General features: G+C 40.9%; 1 protein-coding gene across 1 annotated transcript; it reads left to right on the plus strand.

Annotated features, from left to right (window-relative positions):
* Nucleotides 1-6,352: 6,352 nt before the first annotated feature.
* Nucleotides 6,353-10,502, plus strand: LOC308187731 (uncharacterized protein; the record flags this gene model as incomplete). The annotated part of the gene is made up of 1 exon (XM_080575973.1): nucleotides 6,353-10,502. The coding sequence occupies one exon, from the start codon at nucleotides 6,353-6,355 to the stop codon at nucleotides 7,595-7,597; it is 1,245 nt and encodes a 414-aa protein (XP_080432099.1). The 3' UTR covers nucleotides 7,598-10,502.
* Between the last annotated feature and the right edge of the window lie 3,088 nt (nucleotides 10,503-13,590).

Genomic DNA, 13,590 nt, shown 5'->3' on the forward strand with positions numbered 1-13,590 from the left:
TGTCAGGTAAGATAATTATATTTCATAGCTCTGAATAGAGATGAATCTGTAGAAGAGTCATTTATGGGATACAGCAGGAAGAGGTGTCAGCTAGGTAGGCTGTCTACTTTTAATGTGAAGTGAAGAAGGAAACCTCGTCATCACACTCAGAAGCCAAACAAAATAAAACCTAAATGAAAAATGTTAGCATTTGAAACAGATTTCCTCCAAAAAATTGAAATTCAGAATTTTTCAACAGATCCCTTTTTCCACAGATTCACGTGACTTTAGTTCTCCAGACTAGCCAAGCTGATGGGCAGTCTTTTATCAATACATAAGATTGTTACTTTCAGAGGATTTCTTCTAACACAGGAAATTTTCTGTCACCTGCTGAGGAGAACAGAATGGCATCACCCTGGTTTATGAAGTCCCTGTGCCAATTGAGTTTCTTTTGTTAAATCTGGAAACAATTCCTTAAGCAGAGAGATGGAAAGATCAACTGTACCACATTCAGACTGAACACTCTGATCACCATATTTCAAAAGCTTTTTGTTGTTTTTTACAGAACAATTAGGAATTCATATAATCCATTTGCTATTTTCTAATCACATCTTACGTGTCACAGACCTGTGTGGGAGAAAGGTGGGATGTGCTCCCTAAAGATGTTTCTTTTAGGTTAAATATCATTTGAAGAGTAATTACTGATGCTTAAGGTGGAATAATAATGGCACTCAGACCATTAGAATAACGTATGAACTTTAATAGTATCATGAACATTAATACTATCCAAGCTTGCAAGATCATTAGGACTTAACACATTAAGGAAAAAACACGAAAACCTACTCATTCAAGAGCTCAGTGGCGACCAATTTATTCCTCTTATCTTAAACTACAGTCTGTTAGGAGACTGGAAAGGTTAAAGAGAAACAGCAGAGGGAAAGATTTGCTTTGTTTATGGAAAACCGTGTACTCCAAAGCTAAATAACATACAAAGTCATTTGAAAGATTCTCTCAATCTAATTTTCTCTGTTTCCATACATCAAAAGAAGATTACAATTTTAAGACACATGCTACAATTACTCAGAGAGCTTATCTGTAAACGAAATTCAAGAACATGACATGAACATAATGTGCTGCCAGAAGACACCACGACACAGCTAATCTGCCTCATATCACACTTCATGTCACTGTTCCCACTGAGAAGGGAGACTACCCTTGCTTAAAGATATGTTGTGAGCACAGTCATGCTTTCACTGAGATCCCTAACTAAATTTTCCTCACTTCAGCATACAGCTGCACATTTACACTATCTATTGTCTTCTGCGGTAGAAGTAAAATAAAACCAAATAAGACCTGTCTGGAAAATACTTTTCTATGCAGCTTTTATCAGAAAGGTATTGGCATGCAAACGCATACCAAAAAGGCCCCTGCAGGTCCTCAAATCCTTTGTTATGCACAAAAATACATCATGAAATCATTAAGCAAATAGTAACAGATTTATTCCTCGTTAAATACAAACACTACAAAAAACATCATATAGAAAGTTTTCCAGATGCATTTTCAGAGAAAACTGAAAATGGGAACACAGACTTATAGCATACCTGTGTTTGCACACTAAATAGGAGATAAAAAAGAATGGCAGAGACCTGAGCTTTAGCATGTCTGAGGGTCTCAAGTAATCTGCATTTCCTGGAGAATTTGCACTGTTCATCAGAACAACTGAAATCCCAAGCCAGTGCAATTTCACTGCAGTTACCATCTGTGGTACAAAGGCAATGATTAGGCTTTTTTGCTTTTTATTTTTTTTTAATGTCATCAGAAAGGAGTCCTTCTGCAATAAAAGCGAGCAAAACGGTGCTCAAATGAGCTCTTTCAAAAAATTCAAATTTAAGGGAATTCCACCTCTAAGCTGGTCTCAGGGCAAAGGAGCGTTATAACACAGCCCAGGAAACATTGTTTAGGACTTTGCAAAAAGATCACCACAATCAGAAAGTCCAGTCAGAAGACAACAAATAGACAAACTTCAATGCATTCTCAGCAAACAAGCTGGCATGTTTGATTTCTATTTCAAGTAGATTCCAGATGCATTATCATTTCAGAGCAGCAAAATGATAGAAATTAAGCAAATGATAAAGATCAAATCAACTTTTTGAATTTCCATGATATACATTTATGTAATAAACAAGGAACAGCTGAACTAAACCAAGAGAAGTATTTACATTGTATCTCAGATGATGAGCTACTCAGAGAGTAAATATTAAAAAGAAAACAAACCCTGTATCTAACCATCTTTGTTAAGGGATATTCCACCACCAAAATCATAGCAGCAGGACTACAGATCTCCTTCACCATTATGTAATTCTAAAGTCAGAAAATGTTGTTCTTGGTATCTGGGGAAGAAAGACTGACCATTTTGGAAGGAAAACTCTGGTACAGAAGAGAACTGAACTCAAATCTTTTTAGACCCAAACCAGCCCTCATTACACTAATCTTGCTTGTTTGGCATGGACTTGATATTCTAGGGTATTGCAAAAGCTCAGGCAGGCTTGAGGTTGGTTTGCCTATGTAGTTTGCAGCAGGTTTTAGAAAATAAAATTGTTAGAAAATACATTGTTATGGTGTACATATACACAAATATTCAAACTCTTCTGTATCAAACTTAGCATATCATGAAAAGTAGGCAACAGTTTTTCACAACTTCTCTTTTTTTATGGAAAGTTGCCATAAAGTAAATACTGCATTCTAGATATATTTCTTCTGTAAACAGTAGCCTGAAAGGATTCAATTTTCATGTTTTTGTTCCCTCTACATTTTAAGATTTCTGATGACACCGTGTGAGTCAACACACGCAAGCAGCAGACCCATGGCTAAAATGCAAAGAGATTTATTTTCATTACCTTGCGAGCTGGGGTATCCCCAAAGCAACACCCCAGCAGAGGCACATAAGTGAGGATGCAGGCACTGCTAAGCTCAGTCCATGACAGATCACCAGCCTGCTGTTTACACCTGTTTTTATCCAGGGTTCACGCAGGCACAGTTTTTACCACCATGCTGTGATTCTCACTGTGCTTCTTTGATCTTCTCTGCAGCATCTTCTCAAGCGCATCTGATAGGGTTCCTCCAAGTCTACCAAACACCTGTGTTATCTATACACACATGCGCTACTTGCCAAACAGAGCACAAACAGCATGAAATGCAATTTATGTGCTTTCCTACATTACTACCCCCCAGACTTTATGCATTCCCAGATGCAAGGTCACTTGAGTGTATTTACAGTTCTTGCCAGTCTTCTGTTTGATCCCATCCTCCTTGCCAATCTTCTGTTCTTAACCTATTCCTCCCAACAGACATCCATGATGATTGTCATTATGACATTCTGCAGTAGTCTGAAGTAGGTATAGAGTAGCTACTCTCAGTAATTTCCTCTTATGTATATATACATATTAGAAGTAATGTTTTAGTGAAATTAAAGGATAAAAGCTGTGATACACACCAGGATCACACAGTAGCTTCTCTTAACAAATTGTCACATGAAATATTAAAACATTTCTACTGTATCCAGCTGTTACCTGACAAGAAATCCCAGAAAGAGGTCCTAAACTAGATCTCTGTCAACAGTGTAGTCTTATTTGTGTATTGAAATATATCTTGAGATTTTAATGGAGCCAGTTTTGTTACCTTCTGATTTTTTTCTTAGTCATAATTTTTTGGTCAGGGCTGACATGATTTTAATGTTCAGAGACATTCTTATTGTTTTGTCCACCATTGAGAGCAGCCACTGATTATCTGATCTATGCATACTCATACCTCTTTCAAAAAAGCAGCTAATTAAAATCTCAGCTGTCCTCCTCTGTTCTCAAATGCTAATATATATTTACAGGAAAAAGGCAACAGGAGGAAGGGAGGAAAACTTCTTTGGCACTTCATCTTCTTTGGTAAAAACAGGCCAGTTGATCGTTTCTTCCACCTTCCCTCAGTTCAACATTAGGTTTGGGAGAGGAGAAACAGAAACCTTGAAAGCTGGAAGAACACAGCTGACATTGGGACGTACATAATAAATATTCTTCTGAGTAATACTAAGGCTATGGAAATATCAAATTAATTAATTTGAATTTTCAGGCTTTGGAACAAAAATGGAAAAAGTATTCTCATGCCATTAGAGAGAAAGGACAAGAGAGCTTCTGAAGTGGAGCAAGAAGATTAACTAACTCAACAGTCATTAATTTAATAAAAAGTTCTTTATGTATCTTCTCATATGGCTGCTACTTGTGAATGTTCTAATAAATTAAAATTCCTGAAAACCAAATTAATATGGATTTTTTAAAACATATATTTCTTTCCATTTGCTTCCTGCTTTTCATTCTGGCTTTAATTACTGCATGTTTGTTGTACTACAAGCAGACTGTAACGAAAAGTTTCACCTAAGTTGAAAATGTGCAGTCCCTTCCTTCAACTACAGCTCACAGTACTTCTTGAGGCTTGGATAACTTTTTTTTTTTTCAACAGTGAAAAATTAATCATCTAAAGTAAACATTCAGTACATTGCCTTGCCTGTTTTAAACCCAAGCTGCAACATCTGGTTCTCTGTCACTAGTGAATTCTATCCTGTGTTCTCCGAATTAACAATACCTACTTCAAGTTCATTCTTTTTGTTCTCAGATTTTTTAACAAGACATTAAAAGGAAATCATTCCCTTCCAAATTGTTAACTTCTCTGTCAACGTGTCAGATTAGAGTACTTAAGTAATCTTACTCTAATACTATAAATGTCCTGTTTCAACAGTTCATTTTCATGCACTGAATTATTTCAACCCTTGTAATGGTCTTTAATTACTTGGGCATACCAAGTTTAAGCCACAGTAGGACAGGAGTATGTCCTTCAGACAGCAGACCAAAAATGCTGCAAAGCAGTAAGCCTCCGATGGAACAGCCTCCTTCTTTGGTATATAGGAGAATGCAGCATTTGTTTCACCTCTAGGTTTAGTGCTGGTATGAGAGACACAGAAAGTACAGAATATATTAAAATACATTGTCCACAATCTCCCTAAGCAAGAGCCTTAAGTGACTTCCAATTCCTCTGTTTGAACAAACAGAACAAACAGACTTTGCAGCCCTGTATCAAAAATACCAGGATGCTTTCCCCAGTAAATACAAAGCCCTGAATATGCTATTGAATGTGCTAGGAGGGCTTCTGAATTCAATTATATCTCCTGAGGAAAACTTATGACATGTTTTTTGACTAAGGATTACAGGCCCAAGCTGCTTGACATAATGGTCATTTCTATACAGATAACAGTATTTTAATTGCCAGGGCAATGAAGCAATTTGGTTTAGTACAGATGAGTGTAATTCATCTTGACTAGTCTCTCAGCTATTCCTCTAAATTGCCTCTAATTTCTTTAGAATTAATTGTGCAGAAGTATAATATAAACTCAGTTGTTTTTGTCACAGCTCACCATTCGTGGAAATCCTCCAATGGCTGACAAGTGGTTTTAATGAAGCACCTGACCTTTAACTAAGTCATCTCCTAGCTTGTTAGCTTTCTTGCTAATGATGGAGCTTGAATAGATATTATGTGTTCAGGGACACGTGCACACACAGTGCTACATTTAATTAAAAATATCACCACTGAGATTATAAAATAAAATGTTCCTTAGATGGTAAGTCCTAGAACCATGGTTTAAAGGCAACCTTATTTTAATGTGCAGACACAAAAGAGGTACATTACAATTTAATTGCGGTATTACTCTTCATTTTTCCCTACAGAACTGAAGTCACTTACTCATAACAGTAAACATTTTATTGCAGTCAACGATTACTGTGTGATAGTCAACATGACACACTTTTCATACTTCAGTTTGAAAACGGAGCTATTAATTACCTTGAAGAATTTTTGTATTTTTTAGTGCTACACAATGAGGGTCTGTGTTATTAGCACATCTCCACAAAATGAAGATTGGATTCTTCAACTTTCCTATAAGAAATTGAGAGAAACTTCAATGATTTAGAGTCATAAAATCATGGAAAAACACGATTTGGAAGGGACCAATGAGGATCCATTCACTCAGAACCTCTCCAGGGTGACTGTTGCAGAACTAAACAGAGTCAAAAGCCATTTGGACATAGAATCATAGACTATCCCAAGTTGGAAACAACTCACAAAGATCATTGAGCCCAGCCACAAGACTGTCCAAAAATCAAACCGTAAGTCTGAGAGCACTATCCAAATGATTCTTAAATTCCAGCAGACTTGGTGGTGCGACCAGTTCCCTGGGAAGCCTTTTCACATGTCCAACTGCCTCTCAGTGATGAACATTTTCTTAATATGTAATATGAACCTACCTTGATATATCATTTCGATACATTTGATGAACATGGGGAGGTCCTCTTCACCTTTGAAAAGCAGAGCAGAGGAGGGGAGAGGGGGGGATTGCTGTGATGCGGCTGTGGTTCCTGTGACAGCACAGAGGATGAGTCATAGCGGGGGAGCTGTCATCAGGGCCAGCAGCAGGCAGCGCCACCACACTGTGGCCTTGGCTGTCGGTGAGTGCAGTTCGCACCTCCTGCAGGCCATGGCTCGCCTGATCTTCCTCGCCCTGGCTGTGCTGGGCATTGCCCAGAAGCCGTGGTTCGTGGATGATCATGTGGATGCGGATGCAAGCGAGCGAATGCGGCAGCATGCAGAGCAGCTGATTGAAGGCATGGCTCAGCTGCTGCATGAGATGGAGGAGAGGAGCCAGGAGCAGAGCGGGGTGGCCCTGGGAGCCCTGCTCTTCACTGCCTTGCAGCAGTGGCAGCTCTGGACCTTTGTTGACCTCCTTGTCCTGCTCTTCGGGCTCTGCCGGTGGCTCAGGAAAAGGAGTCGTGGGCCGGGCAGCAGAAGCAAGCAGGGCAGCTACCCAAGGAAGAAGGAGAAGGAGAAGAAGAAGGATGGTGTAGAAGACGACAGAGACACCGATGCCACCTGGGATCTGGGCAGGGTTTGGGCTGATCGCACCCAGTGGCCGGCACCGTACATGGCCGACAAGTGCAAGGTGGTGGAGGAGCTGGTAGATGAGCTTCTTGGTGCCTGCCAAAGACTCTCTGGGAAATCCCTCTTCAAGCCACGGCTGCAGCCGGCCATCGGCGTGGGCTGCCTCTACGAAGGCTGGAGTGCCCGGCAGGACAGCGTCCTGTACCACCTGCTAGTGCCCCTGAGGCCTCCCCCCGGGCACGCCTTCCACACGGAGCTGGGCGCCGCGGGGAAGACGCCAGCGAAGAACCCCGGCCTGCGCGTGGAGCTGGAGTGCGCCTGCGCGAGGGAGCGGCTGGTGGGGGACATGCTGTGCTTCCTCCACCACCCCGAGGACAAACTGAAGAGAAGACAGGAACCCAGCCTGCTACGCACCCTCTGCACCGGCTCCTACCTGGATGTGGAGGAAACCACCCGCTGGTTCCAGGCCTTGGTGAAAGCAGCCTGGGAGCTTCTGCCACAGTCACGCCATTGGCGCCTGACGGTGCTGCCCTCCCACCGCTCCTGCAAGCTCAGGCTGGCCAACGCCTCTGAGAGCACCCTCTCCATTGAGATCACGCTTGGGGTGCGGCTAGATGACTCTGACACCTTCCTGAGCCTGGAGTAGCCGCGGCCAGCTTCACCAGCAGCACAGCGCCGCCAAAGAGCTGCGCTGTGGCAGAGATGGTCTGTCGGGCACACGGCCAGGCATGCCCGACCCCACAGCTTCCACCTCAAACATCTGCAGACCTGCGCCCGTATGCTGGTGAGCAAAGGCTTTTCCCCCCATGCCCTGAAGACGGCTGTGATTCACCACCTGACAGCCACAGCCCTGGCAAGCCTGGCGAAGGAAAGATTGCCCCCTGCGCCTGGATGACCTCCTGCGGAGCCTCTGCTGTTGCCTGGAGAAGAAATGCCTCAACAGCTTCCTCAAGAGGGAAGGCAACGAGAGGGTACCTGAGGAGATGGATGGTGTTGTCCCCGCCCTCCCAAACAGCTGGACTGCTCAACTTCTTCCAGGCAGTGAGCACCCAAACTCTTGCAGAGAGTCCATTCCATCAAGGAGCTTCATCCTATATATTGATGCCAATAAATAGCTCGTGTGAACAAATGCTCTGACCGTGTCTGCGCAGCACTTTGTGAGGGAATGTGGGCACTGGGTGCTGAGTGCACCGCTGCCACAGAATTAGGAAATGTTTTCCAAAAACACAGGAGCCATTGACTGGCTGAGGTTGGAAGGGACCTCTGGAGGTCACTTGGTCCAACCCCCCCTGTTTAAGCAAGGCCACCTAGAGCAGGCTGCTTAGGACTATGCCCAAGGCCGTGGTATTTGCAGGCGTGTCAGTCTCACTTCAGTGCCAGGTGAAACCACGAAGATGACTAGTTTGAGAGTTATTGAAAAACACTTGAGAGACAACGCAGTCACTGGTCGTAGCCAACATGGGCTCCTGAGGGGAAACTCCTGTTTAACTCAATTTCATTTTACGACAAGGTTACCCATCTAGGTGACAAAGGGAAGCCTGTTGATGTAATCTTTTCTGGATTTCAGCATAGCTTTTGATGCTGCTTCTCACAGTATCCATCCAGACAAAATGTCCAGCATACAGCTAGACGAGTACATAGTACGATGGGTGAACAGCTGGCTGAAGGGCCAGGCTCAAAGGGTTATGGTAGGTAGGGTTACATCAGACTGGTGGCCAGTCACCAGTGGGGTTCTCCAGAGCTCCATTTTAGGGCCAGTTCTCTTCAATGTTTTCATAAATGATCTGGGCACAGGACTTGAATTCACACTAAGTAAGTTTGTAGATGATTCTAAATTAGGAGGAGCTGCTGACTGCCTCGAGGATAGAGAGGCGTTGCAGAGAGACCTTGACAGACTATCATCGGCAATCATCAGCTGTGTGAAGTTCAACAAAAGCAAGTGCCAGATTCTGCACCTGGGAAGGAAGAGGCGATCTGGAATATATGTACAGACTGGGGGATGAGGCCGGAGAACAGCCCCGTGGAGAGGGATCCGGGGGTTCTGGTTGACGGCACGTTGAATAAAAGTCAGCAGCGTGCCCTGGCAGCCAGAAGAGCCAAGCACACCCTGGGCTGCATGAAGCCCAGCACAGCCAGTCCAGGGAAGTGACTGTCCCTCTGCCTTCTGCACTGCTGCGGCCTCACCTCGAGTGCTGCGTGCAGTTTTGGGCGCCACAATGTAAGGAGGATACAGACCTACTGGAGAGAGTGTCCAAAGGAGGGCCGTGAAAACGGTGGAGGGTCTAGAGGAGAAAGCGTATGAGAAGCAGCTGAAATCCCTTGGTTTGTTCATCCCAGAGCAGAGCAGGCTGAGGAGAGGCCTCTTGGCGGCCTGCAGCTCCCTCACGAGGGGAGCGGAGGGGCAGGTGCTGAGCTCTGCTCTGTGGGGACAGCGACAGGACCCGAGGGAACGGCATGGAGCTGCATCAGGGTAGGCTCAGGATGGATATCAGGAAAAGGCTCTTCACCATCAGGGTGGTTGGGCACTGGAACAGGCTCCCCAGGGCAGTGCTCATGGCGCTGAGCCTGACAAGAGTTCAAGAAGTGTTTGGACGACACTCTCAGACTTATGGTTTGATTTGTGGATGGTTCTGTGCAGTCCCAGAAGTTGGACTTGATGATCCTCATTGGTCCCTTCCAAATCAGTTTATTCTATCATTTTATGATTTCTGTAACTTCAAAGTACAACCATTAAATCTTTTTTTCCATATTTTTTTTTGAAACTTGCACAATTAGCAATTTACAACTTAGAAAAAAATGCTGTGCTTGGTTATTTTTGTTTTCGTTGATATCACTTCTATGTAAAAATAATTGCATGGAAATTTTGAATAGATTTTACGTGTACATTGTAATGAGCAAAAATGATTCACTGGTAAAATCCAACTTCTGCTTTGTTTTGGAGTTTCCAGTATTCCCACCAAGACAACAAAAATTTAGTGTGGACACACTCAAAATCAAAAGGTAACCAAATATTTATATTTGGCCATTCTCAACCTGCCTTGCAAACCAAGTTGTCTTTAACTGAATGAAGTAAAAAAAAAAAGACAAAATCTTTCAACATGTTGAAACAGGGAACCACAGTAACAAATCAGAACTAGAATAACATTTTAGAAAGTTATCACTCTGACCAGTATTAACTACGAAATGTTTCTGAAACATCCTATCTTTAGTTATACACAACCCTATTTTTATTATTTCCTTATTGATTTACTCTTGGCTTTAGATGTCATAATTATGTCAATTAAGATATTACCTAACATCAGTCATGGGTATTCTTTTTCTTTTATTCATTTTACCAAATTTACTTTCCTAGGATGGATCAAGTTAAAAAGAAGCTAAATAAATAAATGTATCAATTTATGCTCACAATTTTTCTCTCCAATCCGGAACTACATTTGAAATAGGAAAAATGAATGGTGTGAGTCTGAGAAATGAGAAAAATTTGCAGAAGAGAAGAGAAAAAATTGACACCTTGTTGGGCCACTATGTGCCATGGAGGATTTAGTATAAGGTTCTTCTAAAGCAAGCTCTGTGTAACAAATATTTTTCCTCATTCTACAACAGCGTATTGAAATGTCTAGTGTGTGTCATGGTCTTATTCCATCCTGAAGAAGTGATTGGGTCAGAAATAACATGGATGTAAGGTATTTAAATACAAGTGTCACAGGCAGTCAGTATGTTCAGTGGACTGCACACTGAGCAGGATCTCAGATCTCAGGTCTACTCTTGGCTATGACACCAGCCTGCTCTGTGACTTTGGGCAGGTTATGCTCATCTCTTTTTTTTTTGCCCCCTTTTTTTTTTCACTTGTGTAATTGGTCTTGTCTGGTTACATTTGTGAAGGTTCTTTGGCCTAAACTGTCTCTTACAACATTTTTACATTACTGAAATGAGAACACAAGTAAATATCAACACCACCGTGTAACACTGAAACACATATGACAACTCAGAGGATGTACAACTCTTAATTACATAGCTGCTGAATTAAAAAAATCCAAGCTCACTAAAATTATTTTTACCAGTTGTATGCCAGCATCCTCAAAGAATTTGTATGATGCATACCTATGGTGACACCGTGAAACACATTATTACTTCAGTAGTTCTTAATGATCTTTTACACTTGATTTATTACTTAAGCATGTAATGTGCCACTTACAGAAGTAATATATTTGCCACTAGATTTGGTTCAACTCCTTTTTACCGTAATAGAAACTGAAGGAACATGGCACCTTCTAATTGTTCAGCACTTCACTACCCTGAACCCTTGAATAACCTTGGCAAGTCTCTATGATTCTGTGTGTTCCACTGAGAGGAAACTAAGATTATGAAATGGAAGAGTTTTTGAAGTCTATTTATTACTTATGATGTTACTTGAAGCAGGCATGTAAATTATAAGTATGTAACAGTAATAATTTCAGAACCACAAAAATATAGTCTATGAAAACTGTAAGAAAAACAAACATAATTTTATATATATGTATGCACATTCTTACAAACATACACACACAAATATAAACATAAAATCCAGATAGTAACCAGACTATTAACTTACATTTTCTTCTCTTAACAGTAGGGTAGCTCAACTCACAAATCATATTTCTGTTCGAAATGAAAGGTGCACTGCTGCCAGCATTTTGTAAGAAATAATGACACACTTTACTACCTGTAAGTGCTGACTGAGTGCTTCTGCTTTTCCTTCCCAAGGTGACTGTAACACAGATTGATGAAAGATTCGGCAGGACTACAAAGGTTAAAGATGCAGACCCAGAGCTAGAAGGCAGCCCTGACACTGATGGAATACAGTACAATGAGAGTACCCACATTATTGTCCTATCCTCTGATAACCAGTGTAATATGAAAACTGACTACAGGAGAAGGGAACAAATTAAATCCATTAATCAAGCATATCTGTGCTAAACAGTTGTTCTGAAGAGATGAACAAATGAAAAATTTACTGTTTGTTTCCATGCTTCCTAGCACCGGAGAAGAAAATTAATTATAACACTGTGGCTAAACTATTAGTTAAGTTTTTTTCTTGAGGAAACTATTTATTGCTTTGTCAAAGAACAAATGAACCTCATTAGTAAGATTAGTTTCAGCTGATCATTTTGCATTAGGACAGACTAATAATATACCCCTTAAAGATACATTGAAAGAAATAACTCTGAAGAAACAGAATACATTTTTTTACCTCTTACTGTATTAGACTGTTAAATCAGAAATGTAAGATTTGTTATCCAGCTAAAAATCAACTCTACTTTCTTCAGTTTGTTCTGATCGAGTCAAGTATATGGCTGTTGACTATAGTTAGCTGTTTGTCAGTGATTCACAAATGGAACTCTCTAGTCAAGGGGTCTCAAAATTCACTCATAAAATTCCGCACTTGAAGTGAATTATCTGAAACCTAGCTAATTCTTAAACAAAATGAAAACAATGAAGCCAAACAACAACAAAACAAAAACCCTTAACAGGGAATATTTGAATATTATCTTTCTTTCTTTCCTTTTTTTTTTTTTTTTTTTAATAAAATGAAACAACAGTCTAATACAAACTCAATGAACCTCTTCTAAAAGCTTGCATTGATGGAAGCAAGATATACAGAAGTTCTCCAATCTACAGGGCAAACAGTACAGGATGTTTTTTTCTACATTGCTGTGTCATCCTTCCAGAAACCATTATTAAAGTAGTCACTCCCTTTTGGAATGAACGGAAACTAGCATTCTATGAACTGTAAGCCATCATAGCAAACTATTACTTGCAGTTGGTCAGAGAAATTACATACCTTTGCAGTACATTTATGCTGACATTTTTAATCTCTTTTTCAAAAAGGAAGTACTTCACGGTGAAGCCTCTGGTTTACAATGGGCTCTGCTACAGTGCTGGATTTCTCATGATACAAACACTTCCCATGGGGAACTGAACTGAAATCATGCAGATGAAACAGCCAAATGTCAAAGAGTAATTAGCTCGTCAATGTGCAATTGACCTGATTCCCACTGGAAGTCTACAGGCAAAGTAGTAGTTGTCAAACACTTTGGTTAATGAAGTCTGTTTCCATTGGCTTTATGTCTCATGAGTGCCACACATGGTGGGTAAACCTACAGGAAGAGCTTACAAAGCTTAAGACCTTTGAGAAGTGCTTTCTCCTGCATAGCCTCCTCATGCCTCATACTGCACAGCAATCTGCTGTTATTCTTCATATTTACAGTATTGATAATGTCTGTTTTTCTGTCCAGTATCTTATTTTCATAAGCCTTGAATTCAACTGTATTTTGTCTGTGACCTCTGTCAAACATAGCTGGAATTGAACAACAAGTTATAATGTTACTGAGGGGAATGAGGAGAAAAGAGTTGTAACAGCACATGGAAACTCATAAACCCCAATTACATAGGTCTAATTTTCTTCTAAATCCAACTAAGAGTTGCTATATCCCAGATTACCAGATTAGAGCCTTTTGTTTTTAATATAGCTTGTTTAACCGTAAGAAAAATCTTAAACAGGATTGAAAATCTGTCCTACTGTCTCTGCTTTCTATTGCTCAACTGTTTTAGCTGGTTTTCTCTTTCTAGAGTACATAATGAAATGCAACAGTAATCCAA

This window comes from Anser brachyrhynchus (genome assembly GCF_964034855.1).
Source record: "Anser brachyrhynchus genome assembly, chromosome: 1".
In the NCBI taxonomy this organism is placed as follows: Eukaryota; Metazoa; Chordata; class Aves; order Anseriformes; family Anatidae; genus Anser; species Anser brachyrhynchus.